This window comes from Phaenicophaeus curvirostris, chromosome 4 (genome assembly GCF_032191515.1).
Source record: "Phaenicophaeus curvirostris isolate KB17595 chromosome 4, BPBGC_Pcur_1.0, whole genome shotgun sequence".
NCBI classification, from domain to species: domain Eukaryota; kingdom Metazoa; phylum Chordata; class Aves; order Cuculiformes; family Cuculidae; genus Phaenicophaeus; species Phaenicophaeus curvirostris.
In genome coordinates this window covers 66507830-66533535 of record NC_091395.1, presented here as the reverse complement: position 1 = coordinate 66533535, position 25706 = coordinate 66507830, and the positions used below count along the sequence as shown (strand labels likewise).

Here is a 25706-nt window from a genome sequence, read left to right as displayed (position 1 = left end):
AAGATGATCTTAGCAGATGCAATCCCAAATACTGCGATCTCTATCTTCCAATACGCAGCATTTCAAATTGCAAACTATTAAACCACAAGGCAGTTTACAGTGTTCTAGGGGAGAAGCAATCATAGCACAATATTCCTTCTAAATGATATTCTCCAGGGGATTTTGACTTAAATATATGGTTTGTCTGTTTTTACACTAGAAATAAGATAAAAATTATCAGACGCTCTTAAGCAGAAAAGGAAAGAAAACACTTGAGATTAGAATTGCAATATGAAATTTCACTTGTGTGTTATATAAATAGCTTTTTTAACCACCAAACCAGATCTGTTTATGCAGAGTGTGCATATTAGTGCTGAAGGGTTCCTAAGAGGAATGACAATGCTCACTGCCCAAAATATACTCTGTTTGGCCCATCAAGACTGTATGTTCTCCACTGTTTAATGGCATAACTACATTATTTAACCTTAAATACAACCTAGATAGGATTAGAATATTTATGTTGAATCAGGGAACTTGTATTAGTCAGTTCATTTCTTTCACCTTCATCTAACATTGCAGAAGATGCCACTGCCCCTTCTTGGGTTTTCATGTTTTCTGACCCACTTCACACTTTCTCATTTATCAAATAATTGGAAGCTACACACTGCTAGAAAGCTGTGACCTGAATGCCATTACTGAAACTTAGTGGGATGAATCCCATGACTGAAGTGTGGCTATCGATGGCTACAGGCTGTTCAGAAGGGACAGGCTGGGAAGGTGCAGCAGAGGCATTGTCCTTTATATCAGGAAATGGATAGAGTACGAAGAGCTGTCCTTGAAGAATAGCCACAAACAGGTTGAAAGCTTATAGGCAGGAATAAGAGACTGAGGCCACAAAGGGAACCTTGTGGCTGGTTATACTACAGGCCACCTGATGAAGGGGAGCCTACTCATGAAGCCTTCTCCCCACAACTACAGGAGGCTTCACGCTTGCAAGCCCTTGTCCGACGGGGGCACTTGAACCACATTGACATCTTCTAGAAAAGCAGCTCGGCAAGCCGTAGGAAATCCAGGAGACTCTAGAGTGCATCGAAGATAACTTCCTAACCCTGGAAATAGACACTCCCTACCCAAGAAGGCTCTGAGGACGCCCTATAGCTGGCCTTCCAGTACCTGAAGGGGGCACACAAGAAGGCTGGGGAGGGACTTTTCACAAGGGCATGTAGCGATAGGATGAGGCGGAAAGGCTTTAAATTGGAAGGGAGAATATTTAGATTAGACATCAGGAAGAAATTCTTCATGATGAGGGTGATGAAACACTGGAACAGGTCACCCAGGGAAGTTGTGGATGCCCCCTCCCTGGAAGTGCTCAAGGCCAGGCAGGATGGGGCCTTGGGCTGCATGGTCTAGAGGGAGGTGTCCCTGCCCATGGCAGGACGGGGTGGAACTAGGTGATCTTTTGTGTCCCTTCCAACCCAAACCATTCTATGATTCTATGATATTTTTCATTGTTAAACATTTCTGCAAATGGGCATATTCTGCAATTACTCACAGAAATTTTAATTTGGGATAGCTGGTGATAGAAATATTTATATTTCGTTGCTAGAATCAAAAGCATTGTTGTCAGTTTACATCGTTCTTCGCACAGGTAACTTTGATGAATGCTTTTTTTTTTTTCTCACAGATAAATGATGTTTATTCTACCTCTATTTGCTACTTACTGAAACCAACTAACATAAGTACGTCTTCATTTTAAGAACTGGTATGGATCTGCACTTTAAAAGATGCAGTACTAATTGCTTTAGCTAATGGAGAATTACTCTGCTTCATTAGAAAGCCTTTTAAATCCAGCTGATATGATAACGACTGAAAGATATTAGCATCAGCTTTGTAAATTGCTGCTCTGTAACACCACAGACATGACTCCTAGTTTTGGTTTTACCTTTATTGCTTTTTCTTGCTAAATGAGCAAAAGGAGTTGGTGGGCTCAGTCATAATTACAGAGAAATGCTGTTCTCTCAAAATATACAACTGATGACAAACTTGGATAGAGGCTGGTGTACTGTTTTGAGAAAAAAGATTTCACTGCTCTTTGACCTTTGAAAGTAGTCTGTCTCTAGGTCAAGTGCAAAAACCAAGAAGTAATGTATGCAGGAACTTGTGATTGCTGAAATAATGTTCTGCACATTTATGAAGGTTGTAATTTCCACTATTTTGAGATTTTTTTAGGAAACAGAATTATATTTGAAAAGTTTGCAAAATTACATAAGTCAAGCCTTCAAACACGCAACAAAATCCTTTCTGTTACAAAGGATAAAACTTCTCAATTTAGTTGCAGTTTACTATGTGGGTACTGCAGACAGCATCTTGCCGCAAAACAGCATCAGTGGATTCAGAAAGAAAAGGCAGGTGAGGCAGTGAGCAGGAAACCTGCATCACCAATGGTGACAAAAAGGCTCCTGCAAAACACAGGGTGTTATTTGCAGTGGTAAGCAGCCATGTAGCCCTGTCTCAGGGTGACAGGCAAAAGGAAATTTCCATAGGAATACAGAGGGGAGTGTGATGAGTTTAAACCAAGGGTATCTTTGAAAGCTGTTAGCCTGAAAAAGTAGAACCAGAATACAACTAAGTCCTTCAGAGAACTTAGCTGATTCACTACAGTTTTAATTGCAAACCTTGCTATTTAACCTGTTACACAAGAGTTGTGAGTTTTCTTTACATTATTTTACCTTTATTTTTTATATTCTGATAAAAATAACTTCAAAGGCTTCGCACATTCTGTAACTTTTGAGATTTAAAATAAAGTGCACAATTTTACTGCAAGGCTCTAGCTACCTCGCAGAGTGTCTTCTTACTGGATCAAGCCAGCTAACTAGATGAAGTACACATAATAGCACCCTGTAAACCCATTTACAACAGCTCCAGTTCACACCAAATGAAATGTAAAAAAATCCCGAAATCAATAACATTAAAAAAAAATCACTACAAAGTCAAAGCCACAGGAGCTCTCAGAAAGTACAGCTGAAAGAAACATCCTGAAAGTTTCCATGCTGTACCTGAGTGGAATTAAGAACCTCATTTGTAAGTGTGGCAGCCAATAACGTGTGCACAACAGACATCACACTCAAATGATACAGAAGGTGGGAAACAGGCAGTTTGTAAGCAGCGCTTCCACTACATCCTGAACTGTTCACACTGTACCCACAATCATCAGTGTGCTGTTTTGCCTGGTGAATCACACCAAGGTCTGTGTTCTTCATTACAGCTGTAAATGTCTGCAGTAACTCCTCAGGTGTGCCACTACAACTTTTCTATCATTTTAATGGGTCTGTGTTAGACCTCAAAATCCATTTGTGGTGACAAGTAAAGGTAACATAATACACTGAAGAAAATTCAGCTTCAGACAGAAAAAGTTACTGCACCTGGTATGGGTAATCAACTGCAGGCTGTATTAGCCAGAGCGACAAATGGTATAATTTTAAAATCACTTTTTGATTTAAATGGCCTGAAAATTCCTTTAACACTTGACACAGAATTTTTCGCCATCTAGTTTCAAAAAGTTTTGTCTGTAAGACAGAAGCTTCTCAAGTCTGCCTTATTTCATAGACTTTTGGTAGTTAAGTGACAAGAACAAGATGTCCCTTCAAATTACTGTCAGTATATGATTCAACTTTACTTCCTACATTTCTCATCCAATTTTAAATGCATTGTTGTTAAAGCTATTGTTAGATTTACACTTTTTCCCTAATAAAGGGATGGCATTATTACAAATACCATGTGTGTGCTTTCTCCCAAAACATGGCCTGGAGCTCCATATATACCTTAAGTCTTCTTAAACACCTCTCCAAAGGCTTTATACAACCAACAGAGGCAGGATACTGTGCTAGATGGGGTCTTGGCCTGAGGCAGTATGACTCTGCTGTTTTTACGTTCTGATAACTTGCTTCTTCAATTTAGGAAACAAACATTTGGAATTTTTTGATTAAGCAAAATCATCTCTCATTTCTATTACTCGCATTCTTATAAACTTCTTCGCAACACGCTTTGGCATACAGGAAATCCCTGTATTTTTTCTTTTTTACTTGTCCTGAGTAAAAGCTAATTTTAAAATACTTTAAAAAGTAACTGGCTAAAAATCATGTTATATACCGGCAGAGGTGGCAATCCCCAAACCTAGAATATAAGGGTACAAACTACCTTTCGACATATTTCTCCAAGCCATTGATAACTTTGCATATGCCAATCCAGCACTTGCTGGCACTTGGATGTGAAAGTAAGCAATGTATTTCAGTGATGACCCGTGGCCAGTCAAGCTCTCTGCAAAAAAACATACTGATCTCAACAGAGTATTAAAATAAATTAAAATAATTGAGAGTTTGTCTTTGCTCAGGCATTTTGGCAGTTTCCTACCAGGTCACACAGATATGGGAGGCTACTTTCATTTACAATTTACTATTAATTTACCTGTTTTAAGCAATGCTTCTCAATGCCTTTCAACATATTTTTATACGTGATTTTAGACATGCTTACAGTGAGAAGAAATAATTTCCATATGCAATACTTCAATAATCCTTCTAATACAAAGAACCTTTTCCAGCCACTTAAATTTAACATACAGAAAAATCCCTACTTCAAAAAGAGAGATGTACTTTGCTTAGATTACTGGTAATTAATACAGTTGTATCATCCCTTCAGCCAATTCACAAAAAGCTAAAATTTCATGGTTTGTAAACTTGTACTCACAGTGTAGAACAAACATACAACAAATTTGTGTTTAAATATCTCAGACAAGCAGTTTTTGCCTGGCAAGCTGAAGATGTGCTTAGCTGAGGGAGTGATTCACACCATCAGAATGGGGCAATAAAATGAGATGAGAAAAGTCCAAGCAAATTGCAGCATCTTCACTCCCATATGCATTGGAAAATCCCCAACCATCTCCCTGTTCCTTCATCCTTATTATAGTAGCATCCTTGTATGCTAATTTAGTAAAAAACTATAGAAATTTATCACAATGTCTACAATGTCTTTGAGCCTCATATGACAAAAAGTAAACTGAACTTTTCAGCACTTCCATAATTTGTGTAAATGTGCAGAATTTACTGTTTGCTTGATTTGCCATCTGGATTGGAAGCTAAGCAGACAATTGTTGTAAACTAGCATGTGAAAAATCTACACTTCTCTAAACATTTTTCATAGAAAAGTCCTTCACAAGTTTATACTAAAAATTTACACATCAATTGACACACATTTCATAGCTCATGCTGTGGAGAAATAGAAGCGGTTGCCAAGATTAAAATGCACAAAAATAAAATGTAAATGCAGAATCCTATTACATTTCTTAAAGGGAGCAAGGCAGTTATTTAGAAGAACACTTTAATATGCAGCTATAAAATTTAATATTCTGTAGGAAAAATTCATATCTATACAGAAGCTAAAAATATGCATTCTTTAGAACTATTTATAGAGCTTTAATAGAGTGGAATTTTTATTTGTAAATAAGAATTTTAAATGATGCAATTTAAAAATCCTGTTATTGCATTTTTGCCAAATGCTCTAGGCATTAATGTGGTTTGCCATTTAATTGTTTTCTTAAATTAAAACAATATTAAGTAGTCACTGTGGTCTGATTTTCAAGCACACTATCAAAACTATCCTTAAGTCACAGGTTAGGTTTTACCACAAGCAGCTGCGTTGTATAAGCTTTATAGCAAATGGCCAAACTCCATGTTAAAGGGATTTTTGTTTGCTTTTTTGCCTTTTTGATTGATAGTTGTACTGCTGCGGCTGAGAGGACAAACTTCACGGCTTTCATAGTTAGAAACAGTTTTCTAATTTCTAGTTCTTGACCACATCACGTATTTCTACCCAAGGTTACACTTTGAGGAAAAAAAAAGATTCTTTTTTTATCCTTTATTTTTCTCATCTAATGAGGTTCCTCTTGTAAATATTTTCTATTTCCATCAACTGCCAAGTAGTCCTTCTTAGCACCTGCTCATTGGCCCTGAAAATTGATGATCAGAATTGTACAAATTCTCTTAATAAGGTCACTGTACAGTATTTTGCCAGAGTATTAATATTTCCCTCCCTCCATTGTCAATTATTTATCTACTTTGTTCTCAGAATACATTTCCCTTTTTCACAGCACATGCACTGATTGTTCCTAGACACACTGTAATCAACTGACCTTCATAGATCTTTATCATCCTCAGTCCTTTCCAGAAGACGTGCTCTCCCCAAATCTAACAGTAAAATTTCTAATAGTGCGTGATGCAGCCCAAAGAATCTGATTTCTGTATCTGCTAAGAACTTAGTACTTAGGTTAATTTGCATAAGATTATCAATTTCAGGGATCAGGCCAGAAGAAATTCAAGCTTATTGTATGTAAATTATTTCTGATAAGAAGTGTAAGTTTACAAGGATATCAGGTTTGCCAAATAACACTGAACACGTGCACTGAATCTATATGACCTGAACTTCCAAATAATGGAAATGCAAGTCAAAATCAGAGTTGATTCAGGTCGTCTGTTGGCAAGGAAATGCAGTTTCTCTTTAAGATTTTTAAGAAGCCAAAATAAGTCCCTCTGTTCTGTTTGCAACTATATGACCTTCCATCAGAGAAAGGATGTACTGCACCACTTTTTCTCACTTTCACATTGTCCTTCCCAGGTTTTTAGCCAGCTGCTATGAGTGAGGGTGCCTACCTACAATTTCCACTTCATTATAGGTTGTTCCACAATCAAGTCAGATTTAACACGTGAATTCAATTCTTCATGATATCTGGATGTCATCAAAAGGGCTTGTTCATGTTAAGGAAAGCTGTTGACAACTTTAACTACCAGCAGAGTAGGACAGCATCGCAGCAATAAAATCTCACCCCATTATAGGAAGGAATTAAAGACAAATTACTCTCCTCCAAACTTCCTTCCTAATATTGTCTCAGAGAACACTACACTTAAAAAAACTCCACAAAACTGACGCAAGAGAAAACTTGGCATCTCAATGAATATCCATTCACCACATCAGGTTATAACATGAGGACAGAGAAAAATGAAATAGAAGTAACAGACTAATTAGTTAAATCTTATTGCCTAATTTGCTACGAGAAGGCATTCAGGTACAACATAATTAGGCAAAAAAATAAAGAACCTAGAGTAGGAGTACCTTTATATAAAATAAGATCCCTGAGGTGAAAGTTATTTTTTTAAATACTGGAATTCATAATATCTGAATTAAACACCTAATTGGAATGTATCTAAGAGGACACCATATAAGCTCCTATTGGTGTCAACAAAAACATAGCAGCATTTCACCAAGTAGGTCTGCTTCCAGTAAAATACTTTACACTCCATTTACAGTAGAGGAAAACTTGAAATCTTCAGTTATATTGAAGTAATGGCAGCTGTCAGTCTCTTTCAACACCAAATGTGCTCACCTCGATATTCTCAGGAAATTTTTAATTCAGTAAGCCATTTATAAAAGACTAGTGTAAACTAAGGCAGAAAGCATTACTGATTAAAAACAGATATGCTTCTAGGATAAGAGAAGCAGGACATGCGTGTACGTTACCTAAACATAACCCATAACATAAGAATAAAATAATTCTGTTTAAAAAAGTTCCTAGAACAGTTAACATTTCAGTATTTTTGAAACAAATAAACAGAAAATTGAATGAAATTAATAGATGAATCACAAGGACACAAAGTAAAACAGAGTTATGGGAATATTTTTCTTGATAAATGGTAACACTGCAATGGAATTTCTTTTTATAAATTCCATTTCACTGTATCATGGCTCCATATGTGTGTTACAATGGAGAAGCTGCAACTAGAACCGTTCCCAACAGACACATTTACCTCTTTCACTTCATCTGACTTTAAGCAAAAAGGGAATTAATAAAAACTACAAGACAAATTATCTGTACCTAAGCATAAAGAACAAAGCCTTGGTCACCGCTTATATCAGTTTATTAGATTTGCTGTGCTATTTGTGATGCTGGAGGCCCTACACTTCACTTCCAGAGAAAAAGAATGCAGGACATGTCCTTCAGCTACTGTTACTCCTCCACATCACACTAATGAGCAAGGAGATATTACATAGCACAGAAAAGCATAATGTATTCTGTAATGTATCTATCTTAGAAGACACAGCTCTGGGACTTCAATTAACTTTTATTAAATCGTTTGATCGAGAGATCCCATAAAGGCTTATCCTACAGGGAAAGCCTTATGTTGCCAGTGTTTCTAGCATAGTATTTTTACAAACCAAAAGACTAGATCTGCAAAGAACTGCTGCCACATTCGAGGTCTTGAAAGATAATTTTATGCAGTTACCTGCCCCCATTATGAGGCCTGGTGCAGTGTCCTTCGTATGGACTGTTCCTGACACGTATGGATTGTCTGCCCAGCGGAGATGGAGGTGAAGGTAACAATCAGGCTTATGGGGAAAGAAGAAACCAAGTTTTAAAAAAAAGAAATAAAAGATCAACTGGTAACAGTTATGCTCCTAAAACCATGAAAGCCCTGACAGAGAGCAGATTCAGCAATGTGTGTCTTTGTAGAGGAAGAAAATGTCTGTTTCCCATGGACTTACATTCTAAAATACTAACTTTAGCTATGTAATAAAAGTCTCTAGTGATGTTTGCATAGTCTGACACTGTCTTAGCAAAAAGATTTCCAAACTTAAAAGTCATGATGAAATTACTGTATAAAACCCCCTTGTGACAGAACAATTGCTTAAAAATTATAACTAACAGCAACGAGTAGTGCATGTTTTTGGGTACCAGGTAACTGGTAACATGATGATTAAAACCAACTGCTTTTACTGTAATGCCTTTTTTAGAAAAAAATAGTATGAAAAATAGCATAATGACTTCTGGACACATCTGATCAACTCTCCTTGCTAAGCAACTTACTGCTTCTTGCACATTGTGTAGTGGCACTCCAAGGTCATATTGCTATGAGCAATATGACTATGAGCTTTACCAGGAGTAGGCTGCCAGCACCACCCGGGAGCTGCTGCCACTGCAATTCCTCCACTTATCTCAGAGAGCTCCAGATCAGGCCCTGCAGGCTTCAAACATATAGCAGAATCTCGAACTCTTCAAAAGGGAGCCAGCAGCTTCAGCCCTCCATTTCTGTTACATGCAGAGGGATCGAATCTCTGGCAGTTATAGGACTAAAAGTGTTTATTTCACCCAGCTCACCTGGAGCCCCCAGGAGCAGAGAGTCAATGAGAAAAATACAAGATTTTCAGTACAGCCTTGCTAGTAAAAAAAGTATTATGGGTAGCTGGGACATCTAAACAAACTACAATACCACCACCTTACAAAAAGAAAGGACTCTTTCATGCAGTTAACTGTGGTGTTTATTTCTTTCCAGGCAACCGTCAAGAATTCCCTTTAACAGGGAACCAAGCATCACTTTGGTTTAAGATTAAACAAAAATATGAAAGACGGAAAGAGAAAAGGCATTGGTAAGCTCTGTTTGACTGATGATGTGCCCTTATACCCAGACACAAATGACTATTGTCATGATTACTGTGAATTGGGTGGTGTGGTTGACACACAACGATATCCTCTTTATGTCAAAAGTAAGCTCTACAACGATAGATGCAATGCAATAGAGAGTCATGACTACTCACTCTACAACATGACTGGACTAACGGCTTGCAAAACCACTGTTCATGCAATGCAAGCAGATTTGCCTACTACTTTGGCTGCTAAACTTGCACAAAGCTCTTGGGCTGTTGGAACTACTACGCATCCCACCATGAAAATAGTTCTTGTGCGCTTTAGAGAAAAGATAGACTAGAAGAACTACTTACAGGTTTGCAATTTGTGGGTCTGCCATTCATATCAATGTCTGGAGGATTTAGAAAATCCCAGTCACGGCCTTTGTTGTAGGTTATCAGAGTTGTAACTTTCCCATCAATTTTCTGGTTGGCCAGAAAGACTCCTTTCACACCTCTGACCTGAAGCATACAGGAGAGATGGTTAATGACCAGTACATACACACTTTTTTCAACAAGGATTATCCCTGATTAGCTGCTTTTTTGTGGCTCTGAACTGTGTACCTACAACAAACTGTGTTTCTCCAGCAGGAAAGTGAATGATACCTTAAAAAAAAAGGCAGCACGAGGAAAGAGAGAAGGGGGGAAGAGGAGGATAATTACTAACAGATTTGTACTGCAAAATGTGTTTTAAAAGGATATACAGTTCTCTTAATGTCAGAAGGCTAATCAAATTACATATAATTTGCACAGCAAAATAAAAAATTTAAGATAGCGTGGTCTTACTGTACAGTACATTTAAATTACAGCTCTGCATTTTTCTTTAAATATGTACATCTCTAAAATGTTATTCTAGAAATTACGTAAGCAATTTATAACAGCAACCTGCCTTTTAAACTGATCATATAGCACTATAAATAGTACACAAATAGGTTACAATAACAAAATACAATAAAATAACCTTTAAAATAACTCTGAACTAGGAAGCATGGTTGCCTTTTGTAGGAAAAAAATCCAGACAGATTATCCAAGGAAGAAACAGTGAGTTTTGAATAATATCTCAAGCATCTGAAATGCTTTCATGCCCAGTCTACCTCCCCATGTTGAGCTTCCCTTCACTTGTTTAACCTCTGGGGAAAAAGAAAAAAAATGGTTTATAGTTTCTCTCTTCTCTTGAGGTAACTTAGTTATTTTATTTCAAAACAATCTGTATTAGAAATTATATACAACTCAGAGTGTCAAAGATAATAGGGATAATTTTTAGAAGCTACATGACAGTAATCACACCTTAATATGTTTAGTTCTAGCCCTAAATATTTATGTCATGTGTTAATGTTCCACCCACTGACAAGAGATAAGATCTTGTATTCATGTAATCATTGAATTGTTTCATTAGAAAAGAACTTTGAGATCATCAAGTCCAACTGTACCTGTCCACTACTAAACCATATCCCTGAACAAACCATATCCCTGAGCAATTATTAAATATGAAGGTTTCCTTAAGAGTGCTTGTTTCCTTTGTGATTATTTATGAGGATTCTTGAATTTTTGAAAAAAAATCTTGAAAATGTATATCAACTTATATACCATTTTTCAGCATAATACAGCTCTCAAAACTGTTTATGTGCTAACAAAACTGAAGCATTCACTGCAACTAAATGCACAAGAGAGCCAGCTCTTTGCATGACCAGGAATATTTATTTTATATCTGAAACAGTTACTCTTCCCCTTTTTTTCCAGCTACCAGTCATTAACTCTCCTTGACATTTATTTAATAACAGTCTGCATTTAGGGTGAAGAGAAAACATCCCTTCCACCAAGCAACAAATTTGATACCTATTGTTTATAAAGGTATGCTTTTTGTTCTGAGGAACTGACCCAAATCTACAGAGAATAAGAATGTTCTCCTGGTTATAGTAACAGCATAGAACTTGGGAATATATTTAAGTTTAGATAACCAAATTATGTATGGATGTTTTAATAATCCACGCTGGCATGAGCTCCTTCTTCCTTCAATGTTATGCATGGGTGGTTGGTTTACTTATCCAGGATACTGGAAGCTCAGAATCACTTCCAAGCCAAATACACTATAAAATTCAACTACTATGCAGTGCAGGTGAGAAAACAAAGGGGAAGAAAAAAGCAAGGAACCTGCTTTCTTTACTTTCAAAAAAATTTAATCTTGCTGGAGCTTAATTTCATGATCTACCTTCCAGAGACAGCATAGTCACGAATACAACTGAAAAGCCAGGCAGTTCAATCATTTACGTAGGAAGGTAGACTTAGGGTTCGATTTCTCTGCATGCCTTCCAGTGAACACAAGATTAAATATGTAAACAATAATTACATCAGGTACTGCAAATGAGGTTTTTCTCTTCATCTGAGGATAGAAGAAACAGTGATGCACAGATTTCCTCTCTACTACAGACAGATGAGCACAAGGAAATTCAAAAATAGCTTTCCTTCGATTTTGTTTGGAATTTTGAATTAGTCCTTGAAGCACCTATTTTCCAAAGCAGGTCAGGGGTTACTGGTTCCCCAGTACTCTTAAAAAAGCCACTCTTTATTTTATAGATCTATTTGCTAAACAGGTTTTCTGCTATGACTGAAATACAAAAAATACAACTATATAATAAAGATACTGGTTAATATTTAAATATATAGGATTTGTTGTTTGCAAAAAAAGCATGAAGAATGTGTACTGTAACTTATGTAGCTCTTATCTTTATGATAAGTCATACCAAGATCCAATCTAGAAGTATTATATTAGTATGCCCATTTTGCAAATACTCTGGTGTCAGATTTGTGACTGGTTCACATTGACAGCACCTGATAAAATGACAAGGCCATGTTCCTTTTGGACAGTCACTTTCTTTTTCTTTCCTTATTTGAACAAGTATTTGGGAATTATTCCCCTTTCCTACACACAACATGAAAAGAAATATGGTACTAAATAAAGATAAAGCCTATAAAAGAAAATTAATGCAGACAGGTAGAAATCTATAAAAGATTTTGTAGCAGATGTACAAGTAAAAGATGAAGTGAGGTCAGAAGAAGATAACGAAAGATGAACAGTATGAATTTTAAGGAGAACTATGCACTGCTGGAAAGAGAAATTGACAAACACCGAGGACTGTCTGTGTTTTGCACTACAGATTCCTCTTCCCGAGATAGGATATATACATCAAAATACCCAGAGAGAAAACCCAGACTAGACCAACAAAATCCCATCCTCGAGGACTGCAATATGTGTTATATTTAGTAGCTATTTTGTATTGTATAAATAATTCATACATTACTTGTAGACTTGAGTCCTTTATCACATTCTAGTAAAGGAGATAAACACTATTTATTGCATCAGCTGTCTGGAAGCTGTAGGATTTCTTATTGTAAGCAAACAAAAGTGTTCTATAATGCAACTCTACTCAAAAAATTTTATGGCTCCATGTGTCTTGTGTTTTAATTACGCTATCACGTGCAACCCTACAAATTAATCCAGTACTTACAATAATATAGGATCTCTCTCTTTTACACATTATCAAATATATTGTCAGTATCATTGTGAAATACTGAAATCATCAGTGAAACTGAATTAAGTAAACAACTCTTATAGACAAAAGGACAGCCAGGGATGACCTCTCTGTACAAGGTGACACAGGGAGGAGAGATCGCACCTGACCTTTGCATCCCACAGGAGTGACCAGGACCAAAAAGCTGTAAACCAAAGCTCTCAACAAATCACCCTGTGGGAATGTGGCTACACACAATGTACAGCCTTGCTCATTAAGAAGCCTCATTTATGAAAAGGTAGAGTCTAGAAAAACACCATTGGTAATGACACTCATTTTTGTTTTGTTACAGCCACTTGGAAAGAAAAAGCTAAGCAAAGATGGAGGAGACAAGGTGGGAAAAAACAACTACCATTTTCCCTCACCAAGGAGAGTCTGTTCACAGCTATTTAACTGCTCCATAAGCGTATGACTTGCACCCTGTAATACTACAAAGCTCTGCCAGAGAAGTCTGGTGCTCTTACAAACATTATTTTTAACTAACACTATGCAGATTAGAGACTAACAGTGGCCAAATTGTGTCAGATCTAAGGTCCATTAGTTTAATAACCTGATAATAGCCAGTCCTACATTCTACAAGAAAGAACAGAAGCAGAGCAAATGTCCACCTTATTACATTTAAAGGTCATCATCATTAACGGGAACAGAATTGATAAGAGTTTGTACTACTCTTCCAAAATGCTATATTGTTCAATCTTTTATTTTGCCAAGTGTGCTGATGTTAAAATCCAAGATAGTTTTCTTTACAGAAGAGTTTCTCTCATCACAAATGCTATTGTCATCTACTGAAAGCAAGTGAATTTGCTGTTCCAATATCTAGTTTTGTTGGTTCTTTACTTATCAGAACTAACACAACCTGGCACAAGGCTTGCAGGATTACTATTTGAGACTCTAATGGCTAAACGTTGTCCCGCTCTAAGTCAGGAAGCATATCACTGAGTCACCTAGAAGAAAAAAAGCTGTATGGAGGCAGCTGCAGAACTTAATAAGAAAGAAATCCTAGTCTTTTTACATTAAAGGTAACACTGGAAATCTATTCATGTAAAACAAATTTTACTCAATACAAAAAAATAAATCAAAACTCCACATAGGCCACATACATTGGAAGAGATAAAGACCTACCTCTAGAATATCTATCAAGACATTCTCTTCTGGCTGCTTTGTGCTCCGGACGTTCTCCAGCAGGATGGAGTAGTAAACACCTTGCGGGTCAGACTGGTACAGGTTGTATGTGTCTGTCTGGTACCACTCCTGAACAGCCACAAACACCTGGTTTTCATCTGTACTGATTATCTGTAAATCCTGTAGAAATATAAAGTACAAAATGACTCATTTTCCAATCATTTCTATTTTACAAATAATAAGTTGACCAGGATAATTGAATATGGTGGGCCAAGGGCAAATGCATCTGAAAGATCAGTAACAGTAATATCTCAATATAATACTAACCAACTGCTTCGTCAGTGACTGCCTTCTAGCCACAGGTTATCAGAGTGCAAATCATTAGACAAAAGACTATGAATGCATAAAACCTGTGATCTGCTTTGACTTTTATGGGAAATGGCTTCTTGAAAAGAAGGGAAAAAAATGTAAATGATTTTCCAAGATCTGGATGAGAGTCACTGCAAGACTGTAACAACATAAACAAAACTAATCTAAAAAATAATCATCAGGTACGTAGAAAATTAAAAACTATTTTGTCCAGGGTAAAGCATAAGATAGCACAAAGAAGATCAGTTATAGTTTACAGCATTTAGCCATAAGAAGTAGTACATATCTACACACAGCTCATCTATATTGTAGTATGTAATGCTAATTTATCGATGTATGTAGACAGATCCACTTAAATATTCAACAGTAATAACATGAGACTCAACATTCTGCATTAATTTCTCAAGAACTTCAGGGGTGGATATTGCAAGATCTTTCTTTCTTTCAGTTTTCCCAGCTTCTTCACAAAAACTTCTAAGACAGAAAAAGCATAGCTGGGGAAAATAATTTAACAGTAACAGTAAATAGAAGAAATAAAACTGACACAGGCAACTCTTAAAACTTACCAAACAGAAAAAAGCACATGACTCTGCAATAGGATAAGGCAGCATAAGGTAGATATCGGAACCACATATGAAGTAGTAGTTATGGAGATTGAAAGCTTGCAAACTCTTTAAAACCTTGGTATTTAACTGAGGAATTGTGCACAGTTCTGATCATCTTATTACTGAACAAATAACTAAGGTGATGGAGTGAACATGAAATAAAGCTACCAAAATATTAGGAGAATGTGAGTCAGAGAAAATTGGCTTATGAAAAATATATCAAGAAAACAACTTTGTAGAACTCCAAGAGAAAAATAAAACAAATTTGGTAAGAATCCAATTAAGTCTAAAGAAAATGTGAGTAACACTAAGAAATACTGAATACTTGGCAAAGCATGGCAGTCATACTTGTTTCAACTGAAACATGTAGATATAAAAAAAGAAATTCATAGAAATAAAGTAGTACAATGGAAAGATTTTTAATATGAATAAAAATGGGTATTAAATAACTAATAACTTTGTTTAATTTAAAGTATTTTTATGCTGGGCAGAGACCAGTGGCATGAGGTTTAACAAGGCCAAATGCCGGGTCCTGCACTTGGGGCACAAAAACCTTATGCAGTGCTACAGACTAGGAGAAGTCTGTCTAGAAAGCTGCCTGGAGGAGAAGGACCTGGGGGTGTTGGTTGACAGCAACTGAACATGAGCCAGCAGTGTGCCCAGGTGGCCAAGAAGGCCAATGGCATCTTGGCTTGGATCAGAAACGGCGTGACCAGCAGGTCCAGGGAGGTTATTCTCCCTCTGTACTCAGCACTGGTGAGACTGCTCCTCGAATCCTGCATTCAGTTCTGGGCCCCTCACCACAAGAAGGATGTTGAGGCTCTGGAATGAGTCCAGAGAAGAGCAACAAAGCTGGTGAGGGGGCTGGAGAGCAGGTCTTATGAGGAACGGCTGAGAGAGCTGGGGTTGTTTAGCCTGGAGAAGAGGAGGCTGAGGGAAGACCTCATTGCTCTCTACAACTACCTGAAAGGAGGTTGTAGAGAGGAGGGTGATGGCCTCTTCTCCCAAATGACAGGCGACAGGACAAGAGGGAATGGCCTCAAGCTCCATCAGGGGAGGTTCAGGCTACACATTAGGAAAAAATTTTTCACAGAAAGGGTCATTGGGCACTGGAACAGGCTGCCCAGGGAGGTGGTTGAGTCACCTTCCCTGGAGGTGTTTAAGGCACGGGTGGACGAGGTGCTAAGGGGCATGGTTTAGTGTTTGATAAGAATGGTTGGACTCGATGATCTGGTGGGTCTCTTCCAACCTGGTTATTCTATGATTCTATGATCAGATCAGGTGAAAGAAACAGGTATTGGACTGGAGAAGTTTAACACAACAAATGTTGCTTACTTTTCTCTAACTGTTATCAAGGAGGAGGCTGGTACACTCAGACTGTTTGATACCATTTTTTTCTGAGGCAAGAACTTAATGGATCTTGGTTTTAACAAGTCCAACTTTGTTCCTTCCATTAAGAACTTAGACTTTCAGATTTCTACTTCAGCCTTACCATTATTCTTTTTCCCTTCAAGATGCAAGAGAGTCCTTTAATTATACTATCTTGCAAATTTTTTCCCAGTTATGACGTGATCCTCTGGGAAAATTAACTGACAATTGAGGAAAACTACAAATTCTTATTCCTTTAGCTAACTCGTGGCCACAAATACTACCTTATGTTGTAAGCTCAGCAGACACTTGTCAGGAAAGAATTCCTTGAGGATTTCATGCTTGGACTACTGCACCTTCTTGCTGGACCTCCTGCTTTTTATCTCCACATTCTGCAGGCTACTCAAAACGCCACTGATCATCTAATTTTTCTGTAGTTTTGCTATACACACACAATTTATTTAAATTAATTAATATACATCATCTTTACTGATGTTAGAGATCTTTGGAATTCAGAACATTTCTTATTGTCCTTACTCTGATTTTGTTTATTTCCAGGCTGCCTTTTCATATACATTCAGTATCTCAGTTCTTGTATTTCTCTTTCATTTCTATGCTGAAATGAGAGAGTCCATGTACTTTTCATGTCCCAAGGTAGACTCTTTCACCATAACAACCATGTTATTTACTCTGTGGCATGGTCATTTCTCCACAAACATCCTTTCACTCATCTTTACTACTTTACTTTTGCTCTGTGCAGTCTGCCATCTCTGCCCTGTTCCATGTTTTGCTGACCCAAGCATCCACACTCTTGTCATTTTCACTTCTCTCTCTTCTTTGTTTTCGCAAATGGCACTTTGTATCAGAAGTAGACTGTCATTCCCACGTACAACATCCTACGCTCTGCCAGCCAATTAGCTGTATCTCATTTTTGTTGGTTGTAAGCTTTTGTACACTTCTGAGAATACTTCCAATGCTACTAGCTGTACTGTCACAAACTCCTTTATTTTACATCTATATCGCCATGAGACTTCTTAGTTCTATTTGCTATTGTGCATTATATTCTACAAATTCCTTTTCTGCAATGTTTCCTTCATCCTTCTCTCTTTGCTGGGTAATGATATACCACAGTAAGCACAGATGTCTGTATGCCCATCACCAAAAAATATATGGAACTACTCAAAGGTCCAAGACAGTGGCCCAGCCTAGGGCTAGGGATAGATCTGCCTGTAAGTGCAATGAAAGTTCTAAAATCCAATATACAATCAAGTCCATAGGTTAATTTTCCTATGGCTGGATAACAGTAGATAGAAAATAGGCTTCAAATAATGTAAACAGCCATCCCAAGGAAGATGGAATAAACTGTCTAAGTTGACTTGCAGTTAAATACTGGGAATAAATCCCAGCTAAAGAGATTTAGATTAGACATCAGAATATCCTTCCATAGTAGGGCCTGGTCACAGACCCAGAGGATAAAATGCTTAGCAAGATAAAGTAATCTTCATCCTTGGGAGTCGAGAGTAGATTAGACAAATATCTGTCAGGACTGGTTTAGGCAGATGACTATGCATTGGAAAAGGACATCTCAAGATCCTTTCTATGATTCTGTGAAAACAGGGAAAATAAAAACAAACCTTATTGAGATCACTCGGTATATTAAACATACAAATAGCAACAGCATTAAAAATACAGAGTTTGTTTTTGTGGTGGTTATTTTATTTGTTTGCTTGGGTTTTGTGTGTTTTTGTTGTTTTGGTTTGCTTTTTTTTCTTAACTATGCTAAAGAAAATTAAAAAAAAAATCCAGACAAATATGGATTTCAACTTGTTCATGGAATTTCAATTAAGGGCAGCTAGAAATCAGTTGAATAAGAACTTGTTTTATAAAAAAAATGTCAAATGAATCCTGAAAGTGAGTAATGACTGCTTATTAAAACTGGTATTATTAAACAAGGCATCCAGTGACAGGTTGTACCACTACTGCTCTCTCAGGGACTTGTAAGTTGCTATGTTTGTACCTCACATTAGCAGCAGAGAAACAGCTGTTCAAATAAACACATAGTCAGTTTTGAACTTATACTAGAGATAAAACTGGAAATAACTAAAAAATTGTGCTAAAAGATGAGCACCACATCAAAGAAACTTCATATCACAGAGACAGACCTGATCTGTTAAATAGAACAAATAAATCTGACGGTGTGCATGTGCCATTGAAAGAAGTGTTTTTAATGCAGTTGAACCTCTTTTCACACAGAAGGCTGAACAAACAACAAATCAAAAACCAAAAATCAGTCTGAAAGCTCAAAAGCATTAAATAATTAAAATATTTAAGGGGCTGGAAAGCTGAGGATAGGAGAGAGCAAGGAAAGAGGTTTATAGGAGTGAGGGAAGAGAAACGCATTATTTTTGCAGTATACAGCTCCATATAATTTACATTTAGTAACTCACTAGCCTATGAATCTGCTAATACTTTGTAGAATTATATATTCAAGAAATGCTCAATATGGGCATGTATTACTGACTGTGATAAGAAACACTATGACACAAAAAATACAATTACACATTGAAGACAGAAGGATATAAAAGATGACAAGGGTCATACAAGTCAGTGCTCCTTGGTGTAGTAAAATGTGCTGATGACATACAAAATATCACTAAAACACTGTAGGTAAGGGTCAGCATAGTTGGTACAATGCTATGCAGGGAGGACTGTGGTACTTTAGTAAATAAGGCAAATAATAAAGAATCTAAAAATTCCTGGTTTTCAAATCCTACAGTTTTCAGCCCAATGCCAGAGTTCTGTCCCCCTGGAATCTTTTAATGCTGCAGTTAGGCAATATGTTAACCTGAGGCAAATGAAAAATGGAACGAAGAACCATGAGGAGTAAATGTATCAGAAGTGCACACAGTAAACACTGAAGGCTCTGTAGTCTCAACCTTGACCTCCAGAGGCACCACATTTATACCCCTGTAATCTCTTAAGTACAATCAAGGTAACTGGATGGCACAAGTATAATCTTCCTAATCTTCCTTGCCTGGCCAAGTAAAATGGTGCAAGGAGAGAAATCAATAAGTTACACTGTGAAGAAAGAACAGTTCCTTTTTTCTTCCTCAGATGGATTTGTACGACTGGGGAGCCAGACATCTGTTACAGCTTAGACTCACTGGCTAATGCCGTGACACGGCCCAGGAAAAGAATACTTCTGCATCAAATGCCACTGCGACCTGTATTTCTTGTTTGTTCCCCATTAGTCTTTGTTCAACAGCCGTTCCAACAGACTTTCAGAATCATGGCTAGGTAGCCCCGCTGCAGCTGCAAACTGCTGTTCTGCCTCACTCAGAGGAATGACCTCAGCTGAAGTCTCAAGTGATGGACGGCAGAGGCAGCGAAGGGGCTACCCAAGTGGAGAAACAGTTCCCAAGAGCCATGCTAAATGAGCTCTCATAGCCTCAGTACCTTGTAATCCAATCATCACACAGCCAGAGCCCCTAGAGAACTTTCTCTGCAGACAAAAGGGCTGCAGGAATCTTTCCTGCTATTTCTGCTGTTAATGAATGGGCCCATTTAAGGAACCCTTGAAAAAGTTGTGGTAACAGGGAGCACAACAGAGAAGAGAATAGATGCTTCAAAAGGTTTATGGCTGTTTATGGGGAAAGAGGAAACCTGCTCCAAATATTTTACTCCTGATAGTGTTATATCTATTATTGGATAATACAGACAAGTTTGGAGGAAAGTCTGTGATTAAAATAGTGATCAATATCTCTGACTGAGGCATGGAAGATGTGGGCCTGTTTCAAGCCCCTCAGAAGGGCACCAAATGACAATCAAATAAAGAGAATTCAAGAAATTTATGAAAAGCATGTATAAGATATTCATATTACCATAAATAAAAAGATATTAACTTCTTTCTAAGGCAATAGGATTTTTTCTCTCTTATTTTTGTTTATTTTTTTCCCTGTACTCCCTTTTCCCGTGGTTACTTGAAAAATTTTATATTATTGCTTATTTCAAAAGATTTAAAAATCATACAGACATCAAAATAGATGAAAAAAGCTTTTTGCACACCCTGTCTTTTCAGAACTAAATTTTCTGAATTGCAGTAGGATATAACAGACAATAGATGTCTTGCATTATTAAGATTTTGTAGCTGGCAAGAACAAACGCAGAACCAATTAATGTCTTGTATCCATTCATAAAAGGAGATCATTATCAACGGAGTTGATTTACCAGATGTGGGAAGGGGACTTAGAATAATTAAATTCTTCCAAATTGCAACAGTAAAACTATCATGATTTGTAGCAGATTCCTTGGTTTGGTCAGCAATTTTGTTAATATTTTTTTTGCTTAAAATCTCAGAATGAACTAGTTACAAGTTTAATTGTTAATCAAATTAGAGTATGACTCAAAATGCCTATTACGGGCCTGAACCCAATGTACTTCTCCTTCTCCACATCACACTTTTCTAGGAAAGAGCTGGATGAACTGCTGTGCAGTAGAAGTGTGACAACTCTCTCAGTAGGACTGCAGCCTGAGACCCTTGGCAGATCTGCTCTCCCAGCAGGGCTGCTGAACCTCTGCTCCAGGCTGAAAACAGCCCAAAGGGGATCACTGGATGTTATTAATTCTCCCTGGATCTTACTACTTCTCCCTGGAACACACCTGCCTGCCTAGCCAGCCATCTTATGACACAAATACAATCCTGCTGCTCTTGACTTGATTTTGGGATTCATTTTCTATGAATTATTCACTCCTGATTTAGCTTTAGCAGCAGAGAACAAGCAATCTTGGTAAAATGGAATATAGTATAAAAGCCAATTCAGTTTTAAAACAAATGCTCCAAATGTCCTCTTCTCTTTCAAGGAATATACAGGCAGCCTTTAATACGGTCTCAACAGCCTTTGCTACCACCCTGCCTGGCAGCAGCCGGCACTCGATTCCTGTCAAATGCAGGAGACAGCTGTGTGATTCAATGTACTGCCAGTACCAAGCACACTACTAAAACAAAATCTCTCAACAGCAGGGAAAAGAGCTAAAAACCCAAACCAAAACAAAAAAAATAAATTGGAATTCTGGTCATTAGCTGGTCCCCAGCAGCTCTGCTCTGTATACATAAGGCACTATGATGTGTTACAAAAAGCTGATCTAAGCGGCACTGTGGAACTGGGGCTTAGAAACTTAGCACACGTAAAGCTTGTCTGGAAGCTGCTTTTAGCTGCCTTTGATTCACAAGCAAGGAGGCCTTGTAATATGTCCAAAGGCAAACATTTATCCTTCTCTAGGTTTCTCTTTGGGGGTACATTTGGACAAATACCAACACAAATGCAAATACAAAACAATATAAAACAATTGAATCACTTTTTTTCAGATTTTCAAACTCTTCAGAAAAAGGAGACATCAATAACACTTTGTAATTACTCAGTCTGAATAAGTTCATTTTATCTCCATATATAAAATCACCATGAAACTCATCTGTGCCATAAAGGAATAATATCTGAATACCCCAGCACTATTCCCTTGGGCCAGAGCCTGGTTATCCAGCACAACTCTATTAATTTTGTTAGGCACATCCTTGACTAGCCTGTAGTATCTTCTGACTTCACTAGAGTTTTCTTTTCCTTATATGATCACTGCTCAAAAACTCTGGCCGGTGCTGACATGAAAAGACCACCTGGAAAGATATTTTTGAAGACTTACTCAATTCTTTTGAGAAAAATGAAACTGAGCTTATTTCAGACCTGCTTCATCTCATAGTGAGGCAGAATTTAATACTTAAACCCCCCTGAAACTCAGTTGCTTCAAAAGCTATTGCTTTTAATCAAGCTTAAAACCCAAATTATTTGTAAATTCTTTCATCCTGTTTATCTCTTATCACCATAAAAGCAAATCCATAGTCACATGTTCTACGTGTACTCTTAATGAGTCAGTGTCTTTGCCAATATCCTGCTTCTCTGTAAAATTTCATCAGTAATATGTTCATATGAGTCTTTTCGCTTCTGTTCAAACTGGATTGGAAGATACTTTCTGCTGCACTTGGAGAATTCTCACTGAACTATGTTGAAAAATATCAGAACTGCGCTTTTACTTCAGTATCTAAAATTCCACCTGCAACGTGAAGGTATCAAATAACTTAAAAAAAAAAAAAGTATCAGTGCATCTCTTACAGAAGAGGTTAAAATCTCTCACATCCACCCCTGTTTCAATGAATGTCTGGCTTCCAGGCTCAGTGAGTGAAATTTTCAGCTCTGTTGTGTGCAGATACTAAAGGAAAAACACAAAACCATCTTTTTCTAAATGACACAATCATCCTGTTCCTAGCTAGCTATTGACTCTATCCAAAATTAAACCAATAACTTATAATTTATTTATTCAGTCAAGCCTGGAATTAATCTGCTTAGCAAGAAAACAAAAAATAAAAAAAACAAAACAAACCCCATATTTTCCAAGACAAAGAATTAAACATGCAGCAGTATTTCAAATAATCCAGACAACACATGACAGAAATAATAGTGAGTTATGACAGATACATTTTTAATATGTCAGAAATGCAATAAGTAAGAGCATATGCCCAATAAACTAAGCACCCTTCACTGATTAATGGATCCCAAGGCTGAAAGTAATGACTACATCCCTTAGTTCACTCTCTGCTATCCTTCCAATCAATTTCCAACAACTTCTTTTTTTATATTTTACAAGATCCAGGAGGAGAAAACAACTGCTATATGGTTAAAGCAAATCTCACAGAAAGGCACCCAGTTCTGTTTGGAAAACTCAAAAGCCAGAGTCTCTCTTTCCTTGGTGCATTTTCAAATACATAATGACCAACACCATTAAGAAGTTGAGGTCAGTCTCTGGTTTGAATGCATCTGGATTCAGCTCCCAGTTATGGTAGGTTTTTCTCTACTAAAGCACTATTAGGACTGTATTTTCTCCCCAGAAGGTCACTTCTTCACTACAATCAAGTTCTCTCTCGATCTGCCCCTCTGAAAAGCAAATTATACCTTTTTCAGGGTAATTTTTCACTGAGATTGCTGCACTGGTCTTGTTTAAAGTGCAGTCCCAGAAATACAACACAGGTCATAGTGGACTGGAGAAGAGTATTAGAAATTAATGACTGAAGAGGACCTCTTAAACTGGTTTTGCTGCCAAGGAAAGTTCCACAGGACACAGACTGTTGGGCTGATGACTGGACTGGATGATCTTAGAGGTCTTTTCCAACAGTAATGATCCTATGACAGATATAAGTCCTCCAATACACCGTATCTCCAGCTCTGCCATAACATTTGATTTGCAGTTGCTCTTCACAACCTACGCAAGCTCACCTACTAAAAACGTAGACGGCTACAAGAACTGGATGATAGTCTCATACAGTTCTCAAGTTCTGATCACCTCCGACCACTTACTGAAATGTGTCAGATAGCTAGACGTGAACCCAAATAACACGCCTTTTATTAATACAGTGTATAATGTAATATTGATCTTTAAGTCAGAGGCATGTGTCATTAATGAGGTATAGTATGCATCCAACTGTTTTTTAAAAAGCAATCACAATTCATAGAATCATAGAGTCATAGAATCACCAGGTTGGAAAAGACCCACCGGATCATCGAGTCCAACCATTCCTATCAAACACTAAACCATCCCCCTTAGCACCTCGTCCATCCGTCCCTTAAACAACTCCAGGGAAGGTGAATCAACCACCTCCCTGGGTAGCCTGTTCCACTGCCCAATGACCCTTTCTGTGAAAAATTTTTTGCTAACAGCCAGCCTAAACCTCCCCTGATGGAGCTCGAGGCCATTCCCTCTTGTCCTGTCCCCTGTCACTTAGGAGAAGAGGCCAGCACCCTTCTCTCTACAACCTCCTACCTCAGGTAGTTATAAAGAGCAATGATGTCTCCCCTCAGCCTCCTCTTCTCCAGGCTAAACAACACCAGCTCTCAGCCGTTCCTCATAAGACTTGTTCTCCAGTCCCTTCACCAGCTTTGTTGCTTTTCTCTGGACTCACTCGAGAGCCTCAACATCCTTCTTGTGAATGCTTGAAGCAATCATCCATACATGGAATATGAACTACTGTCTATAGTCATAACACTTTGTGCAGCTTTTAATACTTTGAGTTAGTATGTCTACCTGCAATGTGATGGCATATCAGAAAGCTCCTATATCACAGTATTCGCTCCTCAAATACTGTGTTCAGTTCTGGGCCCCTCACCACAAGAAGGATTTTGAGGCTCTGGAGCGAGTCCAGAGAAGAGCAACGAAGCTGGTGAAGGGGCTGGAGAACAGGTCTTATGAGGAACGGCTGAGAGAGCTGGGGTTGTTTAGCCTGGAGAAGAGGAGGCTGAGGGGAGACCTCATTGCTCTCTATAACTACCTGAAGGGAGGTTGTAGAGAGGAGGGAGCTGGCCTCTTCTCCCAAATGACAGGCGACAGGACAAGAGGGAATGGCCTCAAGCTCCATCAGGGGAGGTTCAGGCTCGACATTAGGAAAAAATTTTTCACAGAAAGGGTCATTGGGCACTGGAAGAGGCTGCTCAGAGAGGTGGTTGATTCACCTTCCCTGGAGGTGTTTAAGGCACAGGTGGACGAGGTGCTAAGGGGGATGGTTTAGTGTTTGATAGGAATGGTTGGACTCGATGATCCAGTGGGTCTCTTCCAACCTGGTTATTCTATGATTCTATGAAAGGACAAACAGTCCTGCATTGGCTAAATGCAGCAGTTTACTCGGAGTAAAAAGGACACCGCAATGGAATGTGCAGAATCCTGCACAGACCATCAGGAAGCAGAAGTACGAAATACTCAGGTCTCTGTTACAAGATTTCTGACATTCTATTCCCTAATAGACAACTTTTTCCTCCACAAGTTAGCATAGTCCACACTTGTACCAATGTGCTGACGCTTTTTCAGGAAATTTGATGTATGCAAAACATTCACAGTTGGGTGATATACACTATTATGCAGTGATAGACACTTTTAAGTAATGATTTGTGTATTTGAAATAAATGAATAAATACTTTTTATTTTTATAGATAAACATAAATATTTCGGGAATCATCCCTCTTCCCCCTTATTCCAGGATCAGCTTAACCAAACACTTCTCCCTGCTTCCCACTCTCAAGTCCTGTGTTTTCACCTTGTATTAATTAGTTTCCTCCCATTTTCTTCAATGAGGCAATGGGCAGTGCAGGAGGTT

The 25706-nt window shown here is 37.9% G+C and overlaps 1 protein-coding gene across 1 annotated transcript in view; it reads right to left on the bottom strand.

Annotated features, from left to right (window-relative positions):
* The window catches only part of SORCS2 (sortilin related VPS10 domain containing receptor 2), a 553277-nt gene that overhangs the window by 56707 nt on the left and 470864 nt on the right, over positions 1–25706 (bottom strand). Inside the window, exons 9-11 of the mRNA XM_069856403.1 lie at positions 14178–14357; positions 9802–9948; positions 8310–8412 (exon numbers count right to left, since the gene is read on the bottom strand). Coding sequence (XP_069712504.1) covers positions 8310–8412; positions 9802–9948; positions 14178–14357 — 430 coding nt within the window. The remainder of the gene's footprint in view (positions 1–8309; positions 8413–9801; positions 9949–14177; positions 14358–25706) is intronic.